Source organism: Aotus nancymaae, unplaced genomic scaffold, assembly GCF_030222135.1.
Source record: "Aotus nancymaae isolate 86718 unplaced genomic scaffold, 86718_ANA_hifiasm-v0.15.2.pri h1tg000108l, whole genome shotgun sequence".
In the NCBI taxonomy this organism is placed as follows: Eukaryota; Metazoa; Chordata; class Mammalia; order Primates; family Aotidae; genus Aotus; species Aotus nancymaae.
Window position 1 is genome coordinate 15,821,320 of NW_026988523.1, and position 26,584 is coordinate 15,847,903.

The 26,584-nt window shown below is 38.3% G+C and overlaps 2 protein-coding genes across 4 annotated transcripts in view; one reads left to right on the plus strand and one right to left on the minus strand.

The window, feature by feature from the left end:
* The window catches only part of RGL1 (ral guanine nucleotide dissociation stimulator like 1), a 286,254-nt gene that overhangs the window by 867 nt on the left and 258,803 nt on the right, over positions 1–26,584 (plus strand). The gene's annotated exons all lie outside the window — the stretch shown is intronic.
* On the minus strand, positions 16,973–23,597 carry APOBEC4 (apolipoprotein B mRNA editing enzyme catalytic polypeptide like 4). Its single transcript, XM_012444387.2, has 2 exons — positions 23,353–23,597; positions 16,973–19,518 (listed from the first exon to the last, which is right to left on the minus strand). The coding sequence occupies exon 2, from the start codon at positions 19,486–19,488 to the stop codon at positions 18,430–18,432; it is 1,059 nt and encodes a 352-aa protein (XP_012299810.2). The 5' UTR covers positions 19,489–19,518; positions 23,353–23,597; the 3' UTR covers positions 16,973–18,429.

Sequence of the window (26,584 nt, forward strand, 5' to 3'; positions counted from 1 at the left end):
TGGCTGTTGCCCTGTTGTGTACCTCAATCTTTGGTTTCCTGTGCTGTAACACTGGGCTTAGAATCAGAAAACTCAGGCTGAAGTCTTGACTCTTCCACTCATAATATTTGAATGAGGCATGTCACTTAAAATTCTGTCTCAGATTCCTCATCACCGAAATGGAGCTAATAATGTGTACTTCATAAGATCGTTCTTAGGATTAAATATCATGGAAGTGTTTCCAAGCTCTGAAATTCTACATAAATGTCAAAGGCATGTTGTACCATTGGTTTTGGCAGTAGTCTTATAAATTGCTCAATGATGTATGGTGTTTTATCTTCTTGAAGAGATGGAAAGATTCTGAAGGGCAGAGACAGTTTTTCTTTTGTATTTTCCTTCCATCTGACATAAAGCTAAGCATGCAGAAGGGACTCAATACATGCTTGATGAATGAATGAAATGTGAAAGACTGTACAGTTTGAGAACCATACCGAGAATAATAAATCAGAATAGGAAGAGAGATTTCAAAATTAAACATTTGTTGGATATATACATATAAATACATATGTTCAGTCTTCTTTAAGTTTGAAAAAATACATAAGTACGTGTGTATATATTTATCTATGCAATATATTATATATAAATAGAGAGAGAGTGGGAGAGAGACCTCAAGAATGGAATGCATCCTTTTTTCTTGGGAAGAAGCAATGTGTCATTTTTCTGTTCCCAGTTAAATCACTCTTCTATAAGTATATCATTTAGGTGATAGAAGTAACATTGCTTTAAATTAACATTCAAGTTGTGAACAGACACATTGGTCAAAATTTTCTTAGGACTGTCTTAAGACAGGAAAGGAAAAAATTTTACCTGTTGGTAATATTTATTTTAAAAAGCCATATACCAAAGTGTAAAATTATTATATGGTGAATGGCATTATATAACATAGAATAAAGATTTATTTTACAATTTTTTTCAGTTTCAGTCTTAGCTAACTTTAGTAGATGCTAATCAGTATACTTTAGATTTAAAGGTGATTGTACTTTTTATTCTTTTAAATCTAGATTTTTCTTTGAAAAGAAAATTGAACATTAGAGGCACTATTGAGAGCAAATGGAAACAAGGATTCAGTAGCTAATACATCTCTTACATTTCCATTCTTTTGTATTGTCTGATTTAGAATTCTTTTGTTTTCTTATTTGAGAACTATGAAAGAATCCCAGAGTAGAAATAAACTTAAGGGAATAGCGAAAGGAATTTGAACAATCGATTGCTCAAGGGAATAATTACTTTGATTGCTCAGAATTTTGCGCTATATGCTGAATGTGTTAAATGTAATTAATTGCCAGCCAAATAATGCTTATTACATTTAAGATGTGAAAATGTCCTTTTCTAATGCAGTATTTTTTATTGTCTCCCAATGATCTAAGTGCCAAGTACATAATAGGTACTCAACACGTTTCTAGCCAATGATTTAATGACCTGACAAGTTAATTTTGGACTAACATTCAGAGATTGAGTATTTTTTTAATGGGCACATAAATTACTTCTCTACCTCATTAGTTAGTTAAATCTTTATAAAGCTTTAGGGAAATTTTTGTGTGTATGTGGAGAAACCTGTCCTTAATTATCTTTTAATTAGAAAACTCATTATTCCACTTCCTTGCAAATTCTAACTTTTTAATGTTAATCATGATAATTCATCTTAGGTAATATTATTTTCCTTATTTTAATTTTCAAATGGGTGCTTACCCTGATATAAAAGATTTATAAGGTTTTAAGACATTTTACTTGTTGTACAGATAACCTGGTTTAGTTCAATACTGAAGCAGGACCGAATCTGAATTTTCTCAAGGTTAATGCTGTATATGTAGCTCCTCATTTTCTGTGATGATGCAAACTGCCAAGGATTTTTCCAGTTAGAAGAGACTTTAATGAGGCTATTCTATAATAGCTCTTTCTTTTCAGATATTTTGAACCAAGGATTCTAACATGTTCTCTTCCCCAAATTTGCCGCTAGATACTGAAACAACAAATAAAGACGTTGAATCCTGGCTCACTCCTGTAATCCCAGCACTTTGGGAAGCCAAGGTGGGCGGATCACTTGAGATCAGGAGTTCAAGACCATCCTGGCCAACATGGGGAAACCCAGTCTCTACTATAAATACAAAAAATTAGCTGGGGATGGTGGTCCCAGTTACTCGAGAGATTAAGGTGGGAGAATCACTTGAACCTGGGAGGCGGAGGCGGCAGTGAGTTGAGATCGTGCCATTGCACTCCAGCCTGAGCAGCAGAGCAAGACTTTGTCTCAAAAAAAAAAAAAAAAAAAGGAAAAGACATTGAATCCTGAAACCTGACTTTATTTATTTATTTATTTTCTTTCTTTTTTCTTTTTCTTTTTCTTTTTTTTTTGAGACAGAGTCTTACTCTGTTGCCTAGGCTGGAGTACAATGACTTGATCTCGGCTCACTGCAACCTCCGCCTTCCAGGTTCAAGTGATTTTCCCACCTTAGCCTCCTGAGTAGCTGGGATTACAGGTGCATGCCACCACACCAAACTAATTTTTGTATTTTTAGTAGAGATGGGGTTTCACCATGTTGGTCAGGCTGGTCTTGAACTCCTGCCCTCAGGTGATCCACCCTCCTCAGCCTCCCAAAGTGCCGGCATTATAGGCGTGAGCCACCACGCCCAGCTATTTTTATTATTTGAAATAAAAGTGCAAAATCAATGTTAATCAAATATGTAAAACGTATTATAAATATAAATAAGTGAACTTCAGTTCTGGTAAGGATGGTTTAATACCAGGGTTCTTTGGCAACATAATTACTGAAATATAAAAAGATTTTTAGCATGTTGTCCATAGATTATCTTATGGTTTAATGTTCCTAAGAATATCTACATCAACTGGTTCTGTGTTGAAACCTTCAAAACACCAACCTTCAAAATTTTGTTTTTTCTTTGTTTCAGGTTTTTTCTTTACATAATTTTGTGATTACACATTAAAGTAGAGTAGATACGGTGAGCTCTCTACTGAAAGTTGTCAACCAAAAACCTGTAAGGCAAAAAAAAAAAAAAAAAAAAAATCATAGAAAAAATCTCCAAATCTGTTGAATTTATTTGGGAATTAGAAAAGAGGATTATAACCTGAGATGCACAGCTGTGGCAAGCTACACATGCATCTAAAGAAAGGAGGATAAAGGAAAACTTTTATTGGCAAAAAGAGTTCACATAAGCTGCTTGGAAACAGACATTGGTTTTGAATATTCAAAGTCAGACTTGGTGTCATTTTAGAGGAGGAGATGCCATTACTGGGCAGGTGTTGTTCTGAGAACATTTTATCTGAATTGCTGCAGTCCTACAGAATTTCTTATTTTAGAAAGGTTTTTTTTTTTGAGATAGAGTCTTACTTTGTCATCTAGGCTGGAGTGCAGTGGCTTGATCTCGGCTCACTGCAACCTCTGCCTACCGAGTTCAAGTGATTCTCCTGCCTCAGCCTCCCAAGTAGCTGGAATTATAGGTGCGTGCCACCACGCCCAGCTAATTTTTATATTTTTAATAGAGACGTGGTTTCACCATGTTGACCAGGCTGGTCTTGAACTCCTGATCTTGTGATCCGCCTGCCTCGGCCTCCCAAAGTGCTGTGCTTGGCCAGGACAGGACTTTCTAAAATGTCTTTTATCTCTGCCATGCAATCATGAACCCTACTCCTTTGTGCTCTCCTGGCTCCGTTTTTTTTTTTTTTTTTTTTTTTTTTTTTTTTTTTTTAATGAGAGAAGGAGAGAAAGAGAAAGAAAAAGGCGGAGAGAGAATAGGATTCCTGCTCTATTGCCCGGGCTGGAATGCAATCTAAAAATAGGTATTAAAAACCTCTTTTATGCCGATAATTGTGCTTAACAATGGAGACAGGAAGGAATAAGGGAAGAAAATAACAAACAAACAGCCAACCAATATTTCATTTAAGTCTGTGAAATGCTATGCAAATGCTGAAGAGTGATTTACTTCCAATTATGTGGTCACTTTCAAAATAGGTGTAATATGATACTGAGAAAAATGCATGTTCTGTGGACCTGGGGTGGAGAATTCTATAAATATTCACTAAGTTTACTTATTCCAGGTCTAAGTTCAAATCATAGATGTCCCTGTTAATTTTCTTTTCTTTTTCTTTTTTTTTTTTTTTTTGAGATGGAGTTTCGCTCTTGTTACCCAGGCTGGAGTGCAATGGCGCAATCTCGGCTCACGGCAACCTCCACCTCCTGGGTTCAGGCAATTCTCCTGCCTCAGCCTCCTGAGTAGCCGGGATTACAGGCATGCGCCACCATGCCCAGCTAATTTTTTGTATTTTTAGTAGAGACGGGGTTTCACCATGTTGACCAGGATGGTCTCGATCTCTTGACCTCGTGATCCACCCGCCTCGGCCTCCCAAAGTGCTGGGATTACAGGCGTGAGCCACCGCGCCCGGCCGTCCCTGTTAATTTTCTATGTGGTTGATCCATCAAATATTAACAATGTGGTGTCAAAATCTCCCGCTATTATTGTGCGGGAGTCCAGGTCTCTTCATAAGTCATTAAGAACTTGTCTTATGTATCTGGGTGCTCCTGTATTGGGTCCCTTTGTTTTGAGTCTTTGTATGTCATTGCTTGTGAAATAGATCTGGATACAGCGTACCGATGGGTTTTGACTTTTTATTCAGTTTACCTGTCTGTGTCTTTGATTGGGGCATTTAATCCATTTAAATTTAGAATTAATATTGATATTTGTGAGTTCAATATTGTCATTTAATGCTAGCTGGCTATTTTGCCCATTAGTTGATGTAGATTCTTCATTATAGAGATACTCTTTACATTTTGGTAAGTTTTTGGGATGACTGATACTGGTTGTTCCTTTCGGTTTGTAGTGCTTCTTTCAGAAGCTCTTGTAAAGCAGGCCTGGTGGTGATGAAATCTCTGAGTGCTTGCTTGTTCGCGAAAAATTTTCTTTTTCCTTTGCTTATGAAGCTTAGTTTGGCGGGATATGAGATTCTGGGTTGAAAATTCTTTTCTTTGAGGATATTGAATATTGACCCCCACTCTCTTCTAGTTTGTAGGGTTTCTGGTGAGATGTCTGCTGTGAGTCTGATAGGCTTCCCTTTATGGGTAACGTGACCTTTCTCTCTAGCTGCCCTTAGAATTTTCTCCTTTATTTCAACCCTAGTGAATCTAGCAATTATGTGTCTTGGAGTTGCTCTACTTGAGGAATATCTTTGTGGCGTTCTCTGGATTAGCTGGAGTTGAGTATTGTCCTGCCTTACTAGATTAGGAAAGTTTTCCTGAATAATAATCCTGAAGAATATTTTCCAACTTGGATTCATTCTCTTCATGACATTCAGGTATACCTATCAATCGTAAATTAGGTCTTTTCACATAGTCCCATATTTCTTGGAGACTTTGCTCATTCCTTTTTACTCTTTCTTCTCTAATCTTGTCTTCTCGTTTCATTTCATTGAGTTCGTCTTCGACCTCTGATATCCTTTCTTCTGCTTGATCAATTCGACTGTTAAAACCTGTGCATACTTCGCGAAGTTCTCGTATTGTGTGCTTCAGTTCCATTAATTCACTTATATTCCTCTCTAAGTTGTCATTTCTCGTTAGCATTTCGTCAAACCTTTTTTCAAAGTTCTTAGTTTCTTTACATTGAGCTAGAACATGTTCTTTTAGCTCACTAAAGTTCCTTATTATCCACTTTCTGAAGCCTAAATCTGTTAATGGAACATACTTGTTCTCCATCAGGCCTTGTTCTCTTGTTGATGAGGAACTGTGATCCCCTGTAGAAGGAGAGGCATTCTGATCTTGGGTATTCTCAGCCTTTTTACGCTGGTTTCTTCCCATCATTGTAAGTTCATCCACCTGTTGTCTTTGTAATTGCCTACTTTCAAATTAGGTCTCTGAGTGTACGTCCAACTTGTTGATTCCCAGCACCGAAACCTGAGCAACCCACAGCAACGGCCAAAACAGTGGTATTAAGATTCGTGGTGCTTTTCTGCCCCGGGATCTCCGGTCTGGCTTCCCTCTTGAGTCCCTTCTTCAATCAGGTAAATGGGCGACTCTGCCTTCCTGGAGTCCCAAACATCGATCAAAGAGGGGACCCAGTCCCATTTACTCTGCACCAAGAACCGCCGTGCCGGGGCACTGGCAAAACCGCGACGCCGGCCACAAGAGTTGCCCTGGCGACCCGTGGGGCTCCTCCGCTGGGAATCTTCCAGTCCGTGGGTAACAAAAATTCGTCTGAAAGTGTGGCGTCCTCTTGTACTGTGCGCTTTCTCTGGGAGCTACAATCCTGAGCTGCTAGTGATCAGCCATCTTGGATCTCTCTCTCCCTGGCTCAGTTTTGTGTGTGACAAAAAGTGATTTCATCCTGGTATCTGCAACTTTCACAAACCTTTGTTTATATATTAGTACTTCAAAGATTAAAAAAAATTGCAAATCTGTACTCTTGCCTCAAAAAAAAAAAAGATTTAGTGCCAAAGAGTCTTATTTTTAAAATATTGTGAATGAGACTTTTTTCCATTTGATTTTTTAATGACTTATGATGATATAAAAGGAAAGCTATGGATTTCAAAACATATCCTGTATTCTTTCTTAATCTTTTATTAATGCTAACAGTTGTTTTAAGGTTGCATCTCTTATCTCAGTGTATAATTATAATATTTGAGGTAATGATAATTTACATCTTCCTTTCAATATTTATGTCACTTATTGTGTTTGCTAGAATCTTGAAAAGAATGTTGAAAAATTGGGTGATAGACTCTTCTGCTTTGTTCCTATTTCAGTGGAAATGTCTTTGGTATTTCACCAGTTGACATTATATTTACTTTTGTTTTATGACTTTTAGAAATGACTGCTAAAATTATCAAATACCTTTTTTTGAAATCTAATGATAAAAATCATATAGTTTTTGATCTTTGAATTTATGAGTGTAGTGAATATATTCATAAATTTTTCTGCACTGAAACATTCCTACATTTCTAGAATAAACTCTATTTGGTTATGAAATACTGCTATTTTAATTACTTGCTAGATTTCATTACTTTATGTTTTGTTTATATAGTTTCAGAATTAAAAAAAAAAAAATTTGCAACAGGATCTCACTTGGGTGCCCAGGCTGGAGGGCAGCGGTGTGATCTTGGCTCACTGCAGCCTCAACCTCCCAGGCTCAAGCCATCCTCCCACCTCAGCCTACCAAGTAGCTGAGACCACAGGTGCACTCCACTACCCCTGGCTAATTTTTTTTTTTTTTTTTGTAGAGATGGGGTTTTGTGTTGCCCAGGCTGATCTTGAACTCCTAAACACAAGCTATCTGCCAGCCTCAGCCTCTCACAGCACTAGGATTATACATGTGAGCCGTTGCACCTCGCCTTTAAATTTTTTTTTTTTTTTTAGTAGATGGAGTGTCTCCGTATGTTGCCCAGGCTGGTCTCCAACTCCTGGCCTCAAGTGGTTCTCCCATCTTGGTCTCCCAAGTGATGAGATTACAGGCATGAGCCATCCCACCCTGCCTGACCAGAATTTCTGTTTTTAACAAAGATTGGTCCATAGTTTTATTTCTCTGTGCTATCTTTATCCAGTTTTGATATTAGTGTTAGCCTAACTTTGTAGATGAATTTAGATTTTCACCTTTTTTTCTATGCTCTGGAATAGTTTAAACGATGAAAAATTACCATGCTATTTGGTCTTTGAAAGTTATAGACCTGCAGTTACAGGCTGCAAAACTACCTGGGCTTGCTGATATTTTTAGAGGTAGATCTTTGATCATTTTTATCTTCTATAGTTATTGATTTGTTTGATTTTCTTTCTCTTCTTGAATCAATTTTAGAATTTATGTGTTTCTAGAAAATCATGTATCTCATCTAGATTGCCAACTTATTGGCAAGTTGCATGAAATATTTTCTTCTAATTATTTTAATATCTTCCATGGCGATGGACGTTTTTATTATCTCATTACCACTATTAACTCTTTAGGCAAAATACTGAAATAAACTTTTTCTTCCCCAACCTGATTATCACAGATTCTAGTAACATATCTTTACTTCTTAAAGAAAATAAGTCAACTATCTAAGACTCACAGTTTTCATAAAATTTGAAAGATCCTGCAATTCCTATCATTTCCTGCTGTTTATCCTTATCCTGTTCATATTTTATTAATAATAGAAAGCACTTAATAAGTTTATTGTATGTCAGACACTTGGTAAATAAACTCTTTACTTACATAATTTAATCCTCAGAGTAGCTCTATGGCCTAGGAATTAGTGTTCCTATTTTATGAATGGGTAAACTAAAGCTCAGAGAGGTTACGTAGTTTGGCCAATGATATTCAGTTAGCAGGTGGCAGAATGATATGGGAACTAGGTCTGTCAGATTCTGAGGTTTGTGCATTTAATCACCATTCTCTACTTTCAGTATTTTTCTCAGTATTCCAAATTATAATACTTTTTTCTAAAAAATAAGTATATAACCAAGTATCAAAGGTCTAAATAAAACCATATGATAGCTTGTAATTAACTGTAAATTGTGAACCTAAAAGAACCTTGTTATTGTAATGACTTTTTAAAGGATATTGTTTTTTAGATATTCCTGTGAGCTTTTCGCACTTCATCTCTGTATTTTGAGGCTAGACATAGAACCTGATTCCTAATATTTAGCCTAAAAGAAAAGATGTCACTTTTTTTGTATTTAGAGATCAGTAGGTGTCAACTAGTAGTTCAATTTTTAAAAAGCATTATGGTAAAATAGATAACGAAAGTCACTATCTTAACCATTTTTAAGTCTACAATTAAGTGGTACTAAGCACATTGTAGTACAATTATTACCAACATCCATCTCCAGATCTCTTTCCATCTTACAAAACTAACTCTGTACCCATTAAACAATAAGTCTCTGTTCCCTGGCAACCACTATTTTGCTTTCTATGGATTTGACTACTCTAGGTACCTCATGTAAGTGGAATCATGTGATGTTTGTCTTTTTTTGACTGGTTTATTTAACTTAGCATAATATCCTCAAGGTTCCATGTTGTGGCATGTGAATGGATTTCCTTCCTTATTAAAGCTCAGTAATATTCCATTGTATGTATATACCACATTGTGGGTATCCATTCATCTGTCAATGGACACTTGGTTTGGTTCTACCTTTCGGCTATTGTGAATAATGCTGCTATAAACATGGGTGTACAAATATTTCTTTGAGGTCCTGTTTTATAAAAAAAAATTACTTTACTTTTAAAAATAGATTCAGGGTCTTGCTATGTTGCCCAGGCTGGTCTTGAACTCCTGGACTCAAACGATCCTCCCACTTCAGCCTCTCAAAGTGCTGGGATTACAGGCATGAACCACCATGCCTGGCAAAGACCTTTTCTTTTTAAATTATACTTTAAGTTCTGGGGTACATGTACAGAACGTGCAGGTTTGTTACATAGTTATACACGTGCCATGGTGGTTTGCTGTATCCATCACCCCGTCATCTACATTAGGTATTTCTCTTACTACTGTCATCCCTAGGCCCCCACCCCCCAACAGGCCCTGGTGTGTGATGTTCCCTTCCCTGTGTTCATGTGTTCTCATTATTCAACTCCCACTTATGAGTGGGAACATGCGGTGTTTGGTTTTCTGTTCCTGTGTTAGTTTGCTGAGAATGATGGTTTCCAGCTTCATCCATGTCCCTGAAAAGGACATGAACTCATTCTTTTTTATGGCTGCATAGTATTCCATGGTGTATATATACCACATTTTCTTTATCCAGTGTATCATTGATTGGCATTTGGGCTGGTTCCAAGTTTTTGCTATTGTGAACAGTGCCAAAATAAACACGTGTGCCCGTGTCTTTATAATAGAATGATTTATAATCCTATGGGTATATACCCAGTAATGAGGTTGCTAGGTCAAATGGTATTTCTAGTTCTAGCTCCAAAGGTGGTTGAACTAATTTACACTCCCACCAACAGTGTAAAAGTGTTCCTATTTCTCCACATCCTCTCCAGCATCTGTTGCCTCCTGACTTAATGATCGCCATTCTAACTGGCATGAGATGGTATCTCTTTGTGGTTTTGATTTGTATTTCTCTAATGATCAGTGGTGATGAGCTTTTTTCCGTATGTTTGTTGGCTGCATAAATGTCTCCTTTTGAGAAGTGTCTGTTCGTGTCCTTTGCCCACTTTTTGATGGGGTTGTTTGTTTTTTTCTTGTAAATTTTTGTTTAAGTGCTTTGTAGATTCTGGATATTAGCCCTTTGTCAGATGAGTAGACTGCAAAAATTTTCTCCCATTCTGTTGGTTGCCTGTTCACTCTGGTGATAGTTTCTTTTGTTATGCAGAAGCTCTTTAGTTTAATTAGATCTCATTAGTCTATTTTGGCTTTTGTTGCCATTGCTTTTCGTGTTTTAGTCAGGCAGTCCTTGCCCGTGTCTATGTCCTGAATGGTTTTGCCTAGGTTTTCTTCTAGGGTTTTTATGATGTCAGGTCTTACCTTTAAATCTTTAACCAATCTTGAGTTAACTTTTGTATAAGGTGTAAGGAAGGGATCCGGTTTCAGCTTTCTGCATATGGCTAGCCAGTTTTTCCAACACCATATATTAAATAGGGAATCCTTTCCCTATTGCTTGTTTTTGTCAGGTTTGTCAAAGATCAGATATTTGTAGATGCGTGGTGTGATTTCTGAGGCCTCTGCTCTGTTCCATTGAAGACTTTGTTTTTTATACCCAGAAGTGGAATTGCCTAATGATATGTTAATTCTATTTTTCGAGGAACCATTTACACTTAATTTTATCTAAACGATGCAATAAAGCAATGTTCCATTGCCTTGGGTCCCAGATTTAGTACATCCTTGAAAGTCAGTGACAGATAAGAAAAGATAATCCCAGGATTTATGTTCGGTATGAGGTGCTGGGCAACAGGGGAGTTGGGAGGGCCAAAGTTCTGGGATCTATACCTTACTAAAGTTTTCTGCCCTAGCCCACTCAGCCTGCCTGGCTTCCATAGTTTAGAGGATGACCATTGGTACTGTGGTTTGAGTAGAATTACAGAAAAGCTACAGGACAGGTCCTAAATAAGTATGGATTTTTTTCCAGGCTTTGTAGTGAATCTGCATTGTTATTATTTAGAGAAGCACTAACTCACAGTGATTAAGAACATGGATTTTGGAGCTCGACCTCCTGGGTTCAGCTTTGTTTACTACTTGGGCAGTTACTTAAATTATCTGTGCCACAATTTCCTTATTTATACACTTATTATTATTATTTGTCTTTTTTTTCCTTTTTTTGTGGAGAACAGGGTCTTGCTCTGTTGCCCAGGCAAGTCTCAAAATCCTGGGCTCAAGCTATCCTCCCGCCTCTGCCTCCCTAAGAGCTGGGATTACAGGCGTGGGCCACTGCACCTCACCTCCTTATTTGTAAAGTAGGTATTGTGATAATATCTACCTCATAGGATTATTGGGAGGATTAAATGAATTGATACATGTAAGTGCTTAGACAAATACTTGACATATAGCTCTCACTCGATGTTAGTAATAGTAATTGTGTTTTTTTTTTGAGATGAAGTCTTGCTCTGTCACCAGGCTGGAGTGCAATGGCGTAATCTTGGCTCACTGCAACCTCCGCCTCTTGGTTCAAGTGATTCTTCTGTTTCAGCCTCCTGAGCAGCTGGGACTACAAGCGTGCACCACCATGCCTGGCTAATTTTTTTGTATTTTTAGTAGAGACAGGGTTTCACCATGTTGCCCAGGATGGTCTCAATCTCTTGACCTTGTGATCTGCCTGCCTCAGCCTCCCAAAGTGCTAGGATTACAGGCATGAGCCACCACACCCAGCTAGTAATAATAATATTATTATCATTTTTTAGATACAGGGTCTTGCTATGTTGCCCAGGCTGGAGTGCAGTCGTGTGGTCATAACTCACTGCAGCCTCCACCTCCTGGGCTGAAGCATTCCTCCTGCCTGAGCCTACCAAAGTGCTAAGATTACAGGCAGGAACTACCATACCTGGCTGGATAATATTATTTTAAATTAGTATAGGTTACGATGTGGTTTTCCTTTAAAAATTTATTTTGTTATTATTTTTAATTTTTAAATTTATTTATGTGGCTTTCCTTAAAAACCAGTAAGAAGTGTAAGATTCCATTCTGTGAGTTAAGCTTTTTGGATTGAATATACTATGAATCAAAAAGATGGGATGGCAGTGTAAAGAAATAGAATTTGCTCTCAGATCAGCAGGATTAAATTATAGCTTGATAAATTCTAATCTATTTAGTATTATATAGATTGGATTGTAGCTTGATGAAACATAGAAAATGGATTTCTAGTCGCATAGAAAATCGATGCTATGACAGGAGTTGGTCATAGAGGTTTGTGTTGTCTCTTGCTGTCTGGACCCTTCTAAACACTGTCCAGGGGCGAGATGCCCTCGTACATACCCCACCCACCATTTCATTCTAAGCCAGCAGATGTCAGTCACCACTGTAAAAGCAGAATCTGATAGCACTAAACTTTGAGTCACATAATGGACTCCTGTAATCCACAAAGCAACCTTATGATAATTTGGCTTACCATGTAGCTTATCTACATGGAGAGGCTATATTGTTGCAGAATATTCGGGAGACCAGAGAGACCAATGGGTGAAACAGGAGGATTGGATTAAGGTGGCCACCGGCTCAGTGGATTAGCATCCCAAGGCTGAGCAAAGGAGAAAGAAAATGGGGTACTTTTTATACATCCAGGATGTCCTAGCAGCTAACAGGTTTACAGAAGCCAGAACAAAGAACAGTTCATTAATTTGTAACATGTCTTGTGATGTACGTTACATTTGAAAAATAGCATTTTTAGAAATGCATTGTACATTCTTTGGGTGTTATCTTGCCCTGTGACCTTGCAGCTGGTCAGCAAGAAAAACAGGAGTCTTGAGATGACTGGGAACTTTGCTGAGAATGGGGGAGACTAGATAAAGTAGATTTTACAGGGAGTTAGTTAATTTTAAGCAGAGCTGGGGGTTAGGTTTTATATTAAACAGCACACAACACAGCAAAATTTGCTTTTTTATATTGTAACTACAAATTATAAGCTTTCGTTTTTACTAGTATTGCTATTATTTAATTCCCTTCTTCATTCCCCCCTTTGTTGCTTTTTATAAATAACACTTTAGTAGAAAGCAACACCACTACTTTAATCATTTAAGTTACTGTTACCTTTAGAGGTTTGCCATTTTTGATTTGTTTCTGTCTACTTTTTCCTTCTTTTTTCTTTTTTGATTTAATTTGATTGGTGTTTCTATGAGCTTATTTACTAGATTTACTTCAGCATATTTATGACTTTGTAGCTGAATGTCAGGGTGGAAGGGTTAATTGTGTTGTAGAGCTTTTTAAGAGAACTCTTTTGGGAAAAGTGCCTTTGTACTTTTGGTGGACAGCAGGTTGGTTGTTAGCTTATGGTAAGCATATAGCACCAAGTTGAATTTTTTTAGCACCAGGTCGAGAGTTTCTTTTCTGCTATGAGAGGCACGAAATGAACTTTTAGCACCTGATGGCCCCTTCGTGACTGTGGCTATCTTAGGTTATCCTTCCTCTGAGGAATCTTATCAGTCTTTGGCTAACCAGCCATCTGCCTGGGGCCAAGCAGGGTGACAGTTTGAAGGTTGGAAGGCTGTCGGGGGCTGACCTGCAGAGCACTGTGGGTCCAGGAGCAGAGCTATTACTCACCTTTAAGTTGTTTTTCCTGTTGAGTTGCCTGCTTGAGAAAGGTGGTATTAGTAAGACTTTCTGGGCTCTTAACATAATACTTGCTTTGTTTAAGCTTTTTTTATCCAGACGTTCGCTAACAGTTGGGTTTAGCTAGATGAACATCCTTGCATAAGCCCATAGAAAGCACCACTATTATACATGTTATTTTGAGGTAGTTCTGTTTTTTCTTGAGGTACAGGCCAGTACTTAGTTAATGCTGTTAATTGACTGGTGATTTGCTTGGCTACTACAGCTTGTATAGTTGACAGAATACTCCCAATTAAGAGAGGGGTAAGAGGCAAGGAAGTATTAGGCATTTTCCTAATATGATTACTACTCCCCCTATTAGGGTTTTAGAACCTCTAAACCATAAAAACCATTTTCCAAAGTGGGAGTCTGGTGGCTACCCTTTCCAGGTTTGTACTGGAAACGTGAGGCAGTTTACGCATTCTGGCGGTAATTTTTATGACTGCTGTTTGTTATTATTAATTTCTAGATAGCAGTTTGATAAGTTAAACTTCTTACATACTTCTTTTTGGGCTGAAAGATAATTTAATGCTAGTCTGTTCTGGCAAATGGCATTTTTTATCTTGTGGCTAGTATGGCTAGCAAATTTAATGCTTTGAGTGTTTCATTGGTTATGATTTTTAGAACCACCTGCAGCCTCATGATGCGGTTTATCATATAGATAGGAGTGCGTTATTCCCACGACCCATTTTGCACCCAAGTAGCTGGGCCATAATAATTATTTTTTTCTGGGGGCTAGTCTGTGTATCTCCAGTTTCCTATTTGTACGTTTATTATAATCGTACCAGTTTATAGCATTACTAATCCAAAGAGGGATTTGAGTAAGCACAGTTTGCTTTTTTGAGGGTTATAGGTTTTGCAGTTATGCCATGTGCATGCAGCTAGGACTTTTTTAACAAGGGTGTTACAGCAAGTTGGGGCTACAACTATTTTCTTATTTTGAAGAAATGTTTTTACTACCTGTTAGGCATCTAAGCGTAAGGACACACTTTCATGATGAGAAGCGGGTACCCAAGTGAGGTTGTAAAGTGTTCCTTTTTCTGTTCTTTCATGGAGCTTAAACTATACCCCAGGTAACCTGGATGACTTGAATATCTGCCTGCATCTTCAGTTATAAGTGTTACTAGAAATCAATACATTAGTTCTTTGTCTTTATATGTCAATTTCAAGAGCTTCATTAATCCAAACCTGCTTCTGATGAGTAAATCCATTCTCCTTGTAGGTAGGTGGGTTTGGGGTCTTAGCTATGTACGCTCACTAGGTAATTGAGCATACATAGCTAAGACCCCAAACTCTGGACCTTGGTAGAGTCACCAAGATAATGTGTCCCTCCCTTCACTCTCATTGTGTTCTTGGGCTATACCCTGATGCATTTTCCAGATCATTGTATTACTAGCTACCTTAATTTACTTCTATTTTCTTTATTTCCGTTATTTCTATATGTTTGGAGGCGGAGATATGCTTCCATATCACCATTGCCAGTTTGCTGAAGAGAGGTGGAGCAACCCAACTTCTCTCTCTCAATCCCTAGGCCAGCCTGACATGACCAAGAATCTCTGTGTAGTGAGCAAGGAAACCTGATCACTGTACTGCAGGATCTCACTTTGTGGAACTGTTGCTTTGCTATATGCTTTCTTGTAGCAGACAGAGCTGAAAGATGAACTAGCTCACATTTTTTGTTTTATAGATAAGGAAACATATTACTTGCCTTGGGCAGTATATCTTTATGCTCTTCTAATAGTCTTTGTCTAAGGTTGGCTGTATTGGCCTGCACTTATGACCTGTCAGTAATCTTTCTAGCCCTAGTCTTACCTAACCAGTACAAAAATTTAACTGCCAAAGGCAATTTTCTTTCCTATAGTTCTGACAACTTCTTTTTTTTGTTATATACCATTGATATCCAGGTTCACATTAGAAATATAAGAGTTCATCATTGATGTCAGACCATGTTTCTTTCTTCTTTTTTTTTTTTTTAGACTGAGTCTCGCACTGTCACCTGGGCTGGAGTGCAATGGTGTGATCTTGGTTTACTGCAACCTCCACCTTCAGGGTTCAAGTGATTCTCTTGCCTTAGCCTCCTGAGTAGCTGGGATTACGGGTGCTTGCCACCATGCCTGGCTAATTTTTTTGTAGTTTTAGTAAAGATGGGGTTTCACTATGTTGGCCAGGCAGGTCTTGAACTCCTGACCTCGTGATCTGCCCGCCTCAGCCTCCCAAAGTGCTGGGATTACAAGTGTGAGCCACCTTACCCGGCCAGACCATGTTTGTGGTTGGATTTTTTGTAGCCTGATTTTTGTTGTAGCCTGTTCATTTTGGGGTCAGATTTCATGGCAACAAATTGGATCTGTTTTAATAATGATCAGAGATGCTGGATTTGTCATGTTGGGATCTTTATAACTCAATATCCCAAATTGTGGACATAGGATTTAATGAAATAAAAATAAACCTCAACATTACTTCTTTAAATAACAATCATTATATACCCACAATAAAACTATATTCCAATAATTTCATTAAAATTTGCATGCTGAGTTGTAGACTTGCTATTGGCAAGAGTGAAGCAAGTGGGTGAGTAAAACTGTTTGGATGTGGGAGCATTTTCAGATAGGAGTTTAGTTTTGATGAATGCATCTGTGCAGGAATTGGACTCCGAGGAGGGTTACAGTATCTCCTGATGGGACCTGTCACCCATGTCTGGGAAATAATGTTGACATTTGAGGCGACAGGCAGGATGCCTGCTTCTGATGTATTTGAGTGAGTAGCTGAGCCAGCAAAGGGGAGATTGAATGATTAATTCAGAAATGGGATTCTTAGTAAACTGAAGACTTTATTTGGGAACCAAAAACCTTAAAAAATAGTCTCTTCATTTCTGAACAGCGTATTTTCCCTGAAAAGTATGTATTCTTTCCCAGCAAAATTTTGTTGGGGGTTATGTTATTGAAGAATGAACAGAGATGACTAAGTGGAGGTATTATGTAAAGGCATACTGTACTCAAAATCTGAAGACCTGCAGTGGACTTAAATTCTGACTCTTGTTATAACTTTTTAAAAGATTTTGTGCATGAATCAAGTTTTAATATACCGTATGATGGTGGATGAGGCTGTTCATTGTTCCATTTGTTTGAATTTTCAGGCATGGTTTGGCAGTGTGAGAACTCTATAACATTAACAAATTCAATGAAAAGTAAATATATATGCAAAAAAATACAAATAAAGTTTGCATGCTAACAATAGAACTTTGATTTAAAAGTTTTATTCATGTTTATTTTAACCACAATACTAATTGCTATTCCTAAAATATGTTTTTCTTTCTCCTCCTCCTTCATGGAGCAGTAAATGTTTTAATGTCATGGCAGACTCTTTTATTAGCTTAGGATTACTTTATATATATATATATAAAGAAAAAAATTAATAGCAAGTTACAAGTAAATGTACATTTTTCTTGTATCTTTCATATTTCAAAGAGGCAAGTGGCAGCAAATGTGAAATAAGCATAAGCAAAGTGCTTTCATTTAAGTGCTTAGAGAATTAGTCAAGGAGCACTTCCCAGAAGTGTGTTTTGAAGAAGCTTTTAAGAGAAGGTACAAATATTCACTGGTGAAGAGGATGGAGTCAGAAAAAAGGGAAGTAAACACACATTATGCATTGGGAGCTGCATTAGAAGGGGGAATAGATGCTAACAAAAATTAAAACATCTGTTGCAGGATGGTTAAGGAGGCTTTCAGCTGCTGTGGAGAACGGATGTTGAGTCATAGTCATTGGTAAAGTTATTGAGATGTCAGTTCAGCCTTGCTACCTACATTTTGCCGCATAATGTGCTACATCCTGAGGGCAAAGCTAAAGAGAAGGGAGAGACAGTTCCTGACCTGTAGGAACTTCTGATCCTGCTGATGAGACAAGGCAACAGGAAGCTAAAGAAGGATCCTTGAAAGCCAGTAAGAGGAACTTGGATTTTATATGGTATGTGATGAGAAGAGCCATTGGAGGTTCTCATGTATCATCTTGCCTCCATCATCTGCTCAGTAGGGAGAGGTCTGAGCTGGGGAAGATCAAACTGAGCAGGTGGCTAGGTTTCAAAAATCAATTTTTATAGTAATATGTAATCAGCAGAAGACCTTTTTCCCACACAAAACTATTTTGAATCACTTTAGAAAAAAATAAGCTGCCTAAAATCTTCTGTCCATGATTAACAATTAATAGAAAATCACTGGTTTGCTTTTGCAAACAGCACTTAATGTCGGTAGATTCAGGCTGTTTTTCAATTTTAGAGTACATTTTTTTACTGAAACCAATTTAGGCAGCTGTTTCGTCCATGGGCTTTTGCAGTGGAAAGATGATGTGGGTAGAATAGAATAATGAGATTCCTTTTCCACACCAAAATATTAGCAAGCTGCTAATGGTTCCATTTTGATACTGTCACTTTCAAAATAAAGGAGAGAGATCAAGTTGCTTATGGAAACATTTTGGAATATGTTTAGAATAGTGCAACTTTGTAATAGTCGACATGGTAAATGATTCAAGGTTTGCTTTTAGTGCATCAGTTTATCTCCATCTTGGTTCAGCCTAAGAGAGAAAGTTTCCAGATTGCTATTGCCTATCTAATAAGTCCCCAGGTAATTGGTTTCATGCTGTAGGAATGCAGACTTTATTTTTTCCCCTTCTTCTTGTTCTTCTTCTTTTCATCTACCTCCTTGCTACTTGCAAACCGTTCTGTGATTTCCAGTTTCCACTGACCTTCCAGTGGGAAGCCTTCTAAGGTCGTCAGTTTCCTGGAATGACATTTGAGGCATATTTAAGTGCCTTACAATATTCCTGGGTCGATTTGGGTTTTGGCCCACATGCATTGGTGGTAAGTGTCTGAGAGGCACTACCACAAAAACAACAGGAGCCCTGAGGTCTGGAGGTAGGTTGGGTGGCAGTTGTCCATTCGTCATTTGAAAAGACTGTCCAGGAAAGGCATTGTTTAAGGGGTAGCTCCCTAAAGCCACCTGCGCTTTTGTGTTCGGATTCTTTTTTGTTTGAAGAAGTATGTCAGTGAAGTAAGGTTTTACGCCTGTTATGGCGTTGATTTCATATGCGTTGTGCCTGTCAGCCAGTGCTCTCCTAGTTAAAATGGGCTGGAAAACATGTGATCCTGAGATACCACTAACAAAGTTTTGGAGGAGAGAATGCCAAATCCCACCACTTATTGGACTCAAAATGACCTGTGGCCATAAGCTGGCCAGGCTCCGGAGAGCTTCACGGTTCCATGCTGAGGCAGGAAAGTCCATCTTAGTATGATAGAGCTGAGAAAAATAAATACTAAGAGTGATGCCTGGATATGTAATCAGGAAATTGTACATTTTGCTGATGCAGCAGTGGTTAGCTTCATTACAAGGGGAGTTGTTGGAATACAGAATGATATGCCTAATGCTGTCATTATTGTATATGGCTGAGTCAAGGTAACCATTCATTTCAAAGAGCATTGATTCTGGATGGATATAATTCCCAGTGCAACTGCTAGCATGGCCCTTTTGCACCAGGCTACCAGAAGAAGTTTTTAGTTCATAAAATGTGAGGTGTTTTGTTTGATGATAAATTGGCCCATAAGGGAATCCAAAAATCTGACAAAATTCTGTGCAGGAAACTCTTGCTTCTTCACCTGTTCGAATATGGTAAGGACAGTTAGAGCAATCTAGACAGAAGCGTAGCCAGTAATAAGGTTTTACTATTGTTCCACGATTTGCTAGGTATTCCTCATATAAGGGCTCCATTGCTAGATTTACGGTCTTCTAGCTGCAAACCTAAACAAGAAAGAGAAATTATGTATAAAACCAGTGCAGGAAAAACTAAAGATGATGCATTAATTTATTAAACCATACTTTCTTTAAAGGAAGTAGCATAATAAAGATAGTGATATATGAATTTATTGAGACTCCTAGAGAATGGGGATGAAACAAAAGAGAAAGGCATAATGCAACTTTACCTGTTTCAGAGACTGCAAGTCGGTAAAGCAAATGGATTAACAATGCAAGTGCTAGAAACAGACTGTCTGGAGTTAAATTTGGGCTTGACCAGTTATCAGCTTAGTGGCCTTCGGCAAGTTATTTAACACCTTTGAACCACAGCTTTCTTGTCTGTAAAATGAAGATATTAATAGTACTTACCTCATAAGATTGTCTTGGGCATTGAATAATAGAATAAATAGAAAATGCTTTACTATGTGCTTGCCACATAGTAAGGACTCAGTAAATATTAGCTCTTAGTAGTAAAAGTACAAATCCTAGGGTTATCTAGATTATGTCTAATTATGAAAGTACAAAAAAAGGGTTTTGCATTTCATTCATGATCTTCTCAGAATATGATAACATCTAATGTATTATGCAGAACTATTGAGTGTGCTTGCATTTAAAATCAACTCTTTCTTAAAATCACTGGCAATAATTTGGAGGTTTTTCTTTTTTTTTTGAGACTGGGATCATGGGATCTCTTTTGCTTAATAGTGGAGACTTCTTGTAAAAGTGCCACTTGAGTATTCTTTGGGTTGTGGACACTCATTGATTGACATGTAAGAGTTTTCTTTCCAGTGAGTGGGTCTTGTTAGAGGATTTTTGAAAAATTACTATTATGGACAGCAAATATGGTTCTTTAGAATATTTCAAATCAGTAGTTTCTGGGATGTTACACTAAGAAAGCTGAGATCTTTAAGTAATGATTTTTTCCTTTAAAAAATATTCCTTCAGTTGTCATTGTTCCTATAATGCCCTAGGAGCTACCTATTTTGTTTGTTTTTGAGACAGAATCTTGCTGTGTTGCTCAGATTGCAGTGCAGTGGCATGATCATGGCTCACTGCAGCCTCAACCTTCTGGGCCCAAGTCATCCTTGTGCCTCAGCCTCCCAAGTAGATGAGACCACAGGTATGTACCACTATGCCCAGATAATTTTTTTATTTTTTAGGAGGACGAGGTCTCGTTATGTTGCCCATGCTGGTCTCAAACTCCTGGGCTCAAGTGATCCTCCTACCCTCCAGTCTTTTTGCTATATGTGTATGTTATGTAGAATATAAATAAAGTCATGTTTTATACCCTGCTTTTTCACTTAATACTGTGCCATGAGCATTTTCCCATGTTATTAAAAATTCTTTAAAAACCACAATATTCATGCTAATTAGACTTTTATTATATAACTATAACATTCAGTTTCTTGCTTCTTTTAATTATTATAACACTTTGATGAATATTTCCATAAAGAAATTATCTATTACATATATCATATAATAAATACTATAAAGAGTCAGAGATTCTCTTTTTTAAAGTATAGATTAGTAGAAATCATAGTATTAGGTCAAACGTTGTCAAATCTCTTCCTAGTAAGGTGTACCAGACTTATCACATTCTCTTGCGGTGTTGTTTATCCCAATTTGAGAAGTGAGCGCTGGTATTTCTTTGTTGCTATAATGTGTGCCTTTACTATTTCAGGTGAAGTTGAACAGTTTTGACATGCTTATTGTTCTGTGGTATTTATTCTTCTGTGAAATATATTTGATTTTTTACTTATTTTTTGTTTGAGGAATTTCTTATTGGTTTACAAGACATCTTTATGCATCGAGAATATTAAATCTGCCATATCTGTTTCTAATTTTTTACCTGGTTTATATAGCCTCTTAATTATGCCAGTGATATTTTAATTGCACCAAATTTTACATTTTTATGTGGTCCAGTATCTACTATTATGATTTATTTTTTCTTATTGTATTTAGAAAAGCTTTCCTCATCAAAGCATAATTAAGTATTTCCCATATTTTCTTCTAGTATTTATGGTTTCACTTTTTACTTGTCAGATAACAAAACTGATAAGGCAGGAAATTTAAATGATGTAAACTGACCATTGCAACAGAATATATTTTTCACTTCTCAAAATCTCATTTATCATGTCACAATTCTAAACACTTGCGCTAAAATACATTATGGCCTCTCATATGGAAGTGCTTTGTTCACCTTCTGTCTTCCTCAACCCAGATTAGCTCAGCCATTGCTGTTATTTGATACATCTTGATCTCTAGCCTGAAACCTGCAGCATCCCTGTCCTGGACAGAAAATATATCAAAAGCTTCAACCCAACTCTAGGTGGAGTGTGACTTTACTCATGTCACCTTTGTCTCAGTGGCTAATATCCTGCAGCAACTCTGGCACCAGATACCCACCAGATTCTAGATTTCCCCCAGCCTCTGCTATGTCATCTTAATCCATAGGATTGGACATTAGCTTGTTTTTTCCTTAGTACTATATTTTCCTGATGTAACTGAATTCCTGCCCTGAGGCTTCCTAGACTTTGTCATAGCTTTCCTTCCAGGGAGCTGGATTTAGCCCTTGGCAGTAGACGATCTCTTGGAACCTGATGCCATTTCCTGCTTGCTCCCAAGCATTGTCTTCTCCCTGGACCTCCTACTCGCTTAGCTTTCCTCATTGGGCTGGATAGATCGCTCCATCAGAACTTGCCGAAACCAAGCCCAAACTCACGTGCTTTTTAATATTGTGCCGTTAATGCAGTCAACCCCTGGGTGGTCCACCAGACATCCGGGTTACAACTCAAATTATAATTTCAACTCACCCACAGACAATATACAGATTGATTTGGCTAAATCTTATGGAAACAGAACCAAGAGGCACTTTTCTATCTTGATCACTGTTTCTTAAGGTGGTGTGTATGTAGAGTTAACTATATATAATGGTCCCATAATTACCCTTTGGGGAAACAAAAGTCTTTGTGTGTTTTTAGATAAAGGTAGCAAAATGGAAACTTCCTGTTGCTTTTCTAAGCACTCCTTCCTTTACACCCCTGTCTTCTGTGGCTGTTTTAGCCAGAAATGATACGTCATGTCTGTCTTTAAGAGAGGACAGTGGCCTTGACACATAGTGGAGGAAGCTCTGTCGTCTCATTCTTGCTGATGGCTTTTCAGTGTCAACCAACTATAATTTCCTATTGGTGAAGTTTTCACTTTTTCAGTCTGTCTGGGCTTGTTCTTTGATCACCCTCATCTGAAGAGGAAGCAGGAAAGAACTGTTGCCCCCTTTGAACTCTTGTAGAATTCATGGCTTATTGTATCAATTTGTTACCAGTCACAGACTGTCTTGTTAACTTTGGGTATCTGTCATTTTATTCTCCCCTAATGAGGTGGAAATGTACACTGTTTAGGCCAGGGCCTACCTCAGCAACCTTGATTGGCTCACCAGCCAGGTTGCTTAAGACTTGTTTCCCTGGTAGCTGGTGTCCCTACCTTCCTGCCTAGCCCTTTCTCTTTTGCTTTGTCTGTGCTTGGGAAATGCATGTCATACTCTGTGGAGCAGATCTGCTGGTAGTAAGAACCAGAGATGTGTAGAGCCCAGCATGCTGGAGGGCTCTCTGCATTTGGCTGTGAGTGGCCCCTGGACTGGGACCGTGGGAGGACAACCCTCCATAGTTTAACATAAATGAACCACACCATAAGGACAATCTGCTCTCATTTCACTCAGCTAGGATTTAGTGCGTACTGTTAAAGCACAGTTTGCACTGGAGTAATTGGAGAGTGGAGTTTGCCCTTCACAATCTGTGCACAATCTGTTAGCAGCTAAAAACAAATGTTAGCAGTTGTAATTACCATCAATTTGTCTCCAGGCTTGGATCACATTCCAGGTGTTAGAAGAGATGGTCCGTTTCCTTTTTTTATTCCTTTAAGTCCCATGCCCAGTTTCAAGTAGCTTCACAGGGCAGTTGTGCTGCAAAGATTCACCTTATAATAGGTTCAGGACTCTTTCACAGCTTGTGTCGATTCGTTCATTTGAACTTTGCTGTTTCAAGTTAGAAAGACGTTGCTGAGGTGTGGCTACCTCTAAGAACTCTGTTGAATGGGTGCCATGGTAACGTTTGCAAAGTAGCTACTGCTAGGATACAGCTCTGACACTTGTTACTTTATTTGCATATCAAGCCACCTGTTCCAAAGATGAAAATATACAGGACTGCATATTCCAGTCTGGGTAAAAGGGTAATAGCTGACTGTTGAAGAGAACGCGTTGAGATTTTCCTTCCTCTAGCTGAAGAATCAAGTTCTGCGGGCCTGTTCTTCAGCATTTTTCTCTGGTCTAGAGTAGGTGCCAGTCCTGGTGGTTCTCTTGCCTGTGCAGGTGCCAAGGCTTCTCCTTGGGAGACTTGCCCTCTGTGAGAGGGAGCAGAGAGTTGACTTCCCCCAAGGGCCCCACAGTCCTTAAAGGGGGTGTTCTCGAGTCTGTTAAACCTGGACTATGTGTTAGCAGTTTCCCTCCTCTTAGAAATTGCCTGGGAGATTCTTGCTATTGGTATGCATCTGGTTCCCTACAGTTTAAGACAAGCTTTGTTCCTGGATCAGTTGTAGCCCCTTCTCTGTGGCCCACGGAAGAGCCACTTGTCCTTCTCCATTCTTTTCCTTAGTTTCCCTTGACCCCCACACCGTCTCCTAGACATGAGGCACATTGATAGTCATGGTTCACTGTTCGTGAATCACTCTGGATTATTCCCTCATTCCTCTCCCCCAGGCCACCTAAAGGAGCAAGTGGGGATCGCTACTGTGTACATTCCAGTAGTAACTGCTGACTGTAAGCAGACATACTCTAAAAATAACCCAGGGATACTGAGCACCCAGAGGGCACCTTCTGCCTTCTCCCAGCTTCGCCACTCTTGTTTCCACTGTCAAACTTCCAGACTGCACAACAGCACGTATCCTTTCTCATCCAGAGTGCTCCTTCTAGACAAGAGGTTTTTGTCTCCTAAGGGTCTCAGGTGCACTCATGAGCTCCTCAGCTGGTTATTTTCAGTTTCATCTTCCTTGGTGCTTTCTCTGGCACGTGGTCACTGCTGCATCCTGTCTCTTCCCCACCATTTGCCATGGGTCATGCCTTTGTTCTAATTTCTTGCTCCATTTTCCTAGCATCTTCTAACTGAATGAACCTGTAAATATGAAACTGAAAATTGATCCTCGTAGCTCATCTTTTATTTAATTCTAATAATTGATAAATATTGCAAACATTACTTTAAAAATATTACTTAACAAAAGCTGTTCTGATAGTTCTGTAAAAAAGTATTAGCTGTCTGACAGCTTCCAATGAGGGGAGGAAAAGACAAAAAATATAATCCCAAAATATGCACCAGCATCCCCTGTGCACTGTGTACCTTCAGTGGTGGATTAGATGCTCAGTAAATGATACACCTATGGAAAGTTAAGCCTAAAGAAACAGGAAAAATGAGCCTTTGTCCATTAATATATTTACCAATTGCATTTTAGGGTGATTTTAGGGATAGGCAACCCCAGTTAGCCATCATTTTTTAAAGGTAGTTGTCTGTTAGATATAGGAAGACTCCAAGGAAGGTTAAGTTTGCAATATTCCATTTAGGTTGCTCAGTATGACTTTTAAGACTACGTTTCATCATGAGGAAATGAGAGGCCTTGACCATGGTTCCTGTTCACAGTTCTTCTTGCTAAATTGGCATGTATCAGAAAGGAGATGCTTGGAAGAAATGTCTAGCTTCTCCAACAGACTCCTTTCTTCTCTGTTCTGTCTTCCTTTGTTAATCTGCCATGTTTCGTCTTCATTCAGATGAGTTATGATGTATATTGTTTATATAAAGCTATTATGAGATTATAATGAAGAAGATTTACAAAGGCCAAACTCTCCTACACTGATATACATTTTTAAGAAACATTTACTCAGTTTGGCACTCCAAAAATTAATTATCTATATTCTGGCAACCCAATTTGGGGTCTATGCAAGATGGCTCATGTGTTGCTAGTTGCTGCTTATAAGGCAACTTTCTCTTTGGGTTGCAGGAAGCAAAATATTTATAAGTTATTGCTAAAATGTTAAACTTTTATTTGAACATATGGTACCCAACTAATTATATAATTCATCACTTTAGTAGCAGTTTGGTTGACAGTGAATAATAATGCTCAAATTCATGTAACAGTAACAAACTACGTGATAAAATGAACCTAATTAGAAAGCAAGCTTCAAGTAAAGATCAGAGGATTAAGTAGATTTCATGGAACTCACTAAGGAGTTAGATGGGAAAAATGAGAAAAAAGCACTGAAGTTGAGACGAAAGGAGACAAAAGAGCAGAGGGTGATCTTCGAGCTCGGGGTCATAAACAAGATGGCCACTAGGTGGCAGCGCAGTCTTAACAGTGGGGAGCTTTCTGTAGGACCACCCTTAATTTGCTAACACCACAGACTTTCTCTCAGAATTGATTTTCCTCATTATACTAGGGGAGGCAGCAGCAAATGTTTAGAATTAAAAGTGACTCCAAAAACTTAAACCGAGGAAAAGTGTAGGGTAAAGGCACCGTCTTTACTTCTACAGACTGTTTAGATGCTCTAAAGAAGGCTTTAACGATCTGTGGGAAAGGACCAATTGATGTTTCCAAACCATCTGTTAAACATAGTGATGAGAGTCTTTGCTTTGGGCTGAGCTTATACACTGGGCCCCAGCCAACCAGACCAAACCAAAATGGAGTCACTCATGCTAAATGTGATGTAAACTGAAATTTTCTGAAGGCAAATAGATCCCAAAGCAGACCAGGTTTTTTGTTTGTTTGTTTTGTTTTTTTCTTTCTTATGAAAACAGGAGATTTCAGCACAAGGAGGTCCCCTTGGATCCCTAACTCTTACAAAAAAGTAACCTGAAATCCTGTTCCCACCTTAAAAACCAACTGTTCTGCTCTTTCTTGGTGGGATCTAAGACCAAATAAGTACATTTATGATGGTAACAGAGTGACATCAATGCTTAAAGTTTTGGTCGGTGTCAAAATTAAGAGGTTGACCAAAAGGTGGGGAATTGTTAAATGAAGTTTAGCCTAAAGCTGC

Coding starts and splice junctions, on each gene's coding strand:
- APOBEC4 (XM_012444387.2), bottom strand. CDS start 19,488: ATGGAGCCCTTATATGAGGAATACCTAGCAAATCGTGGAACAATAGTA.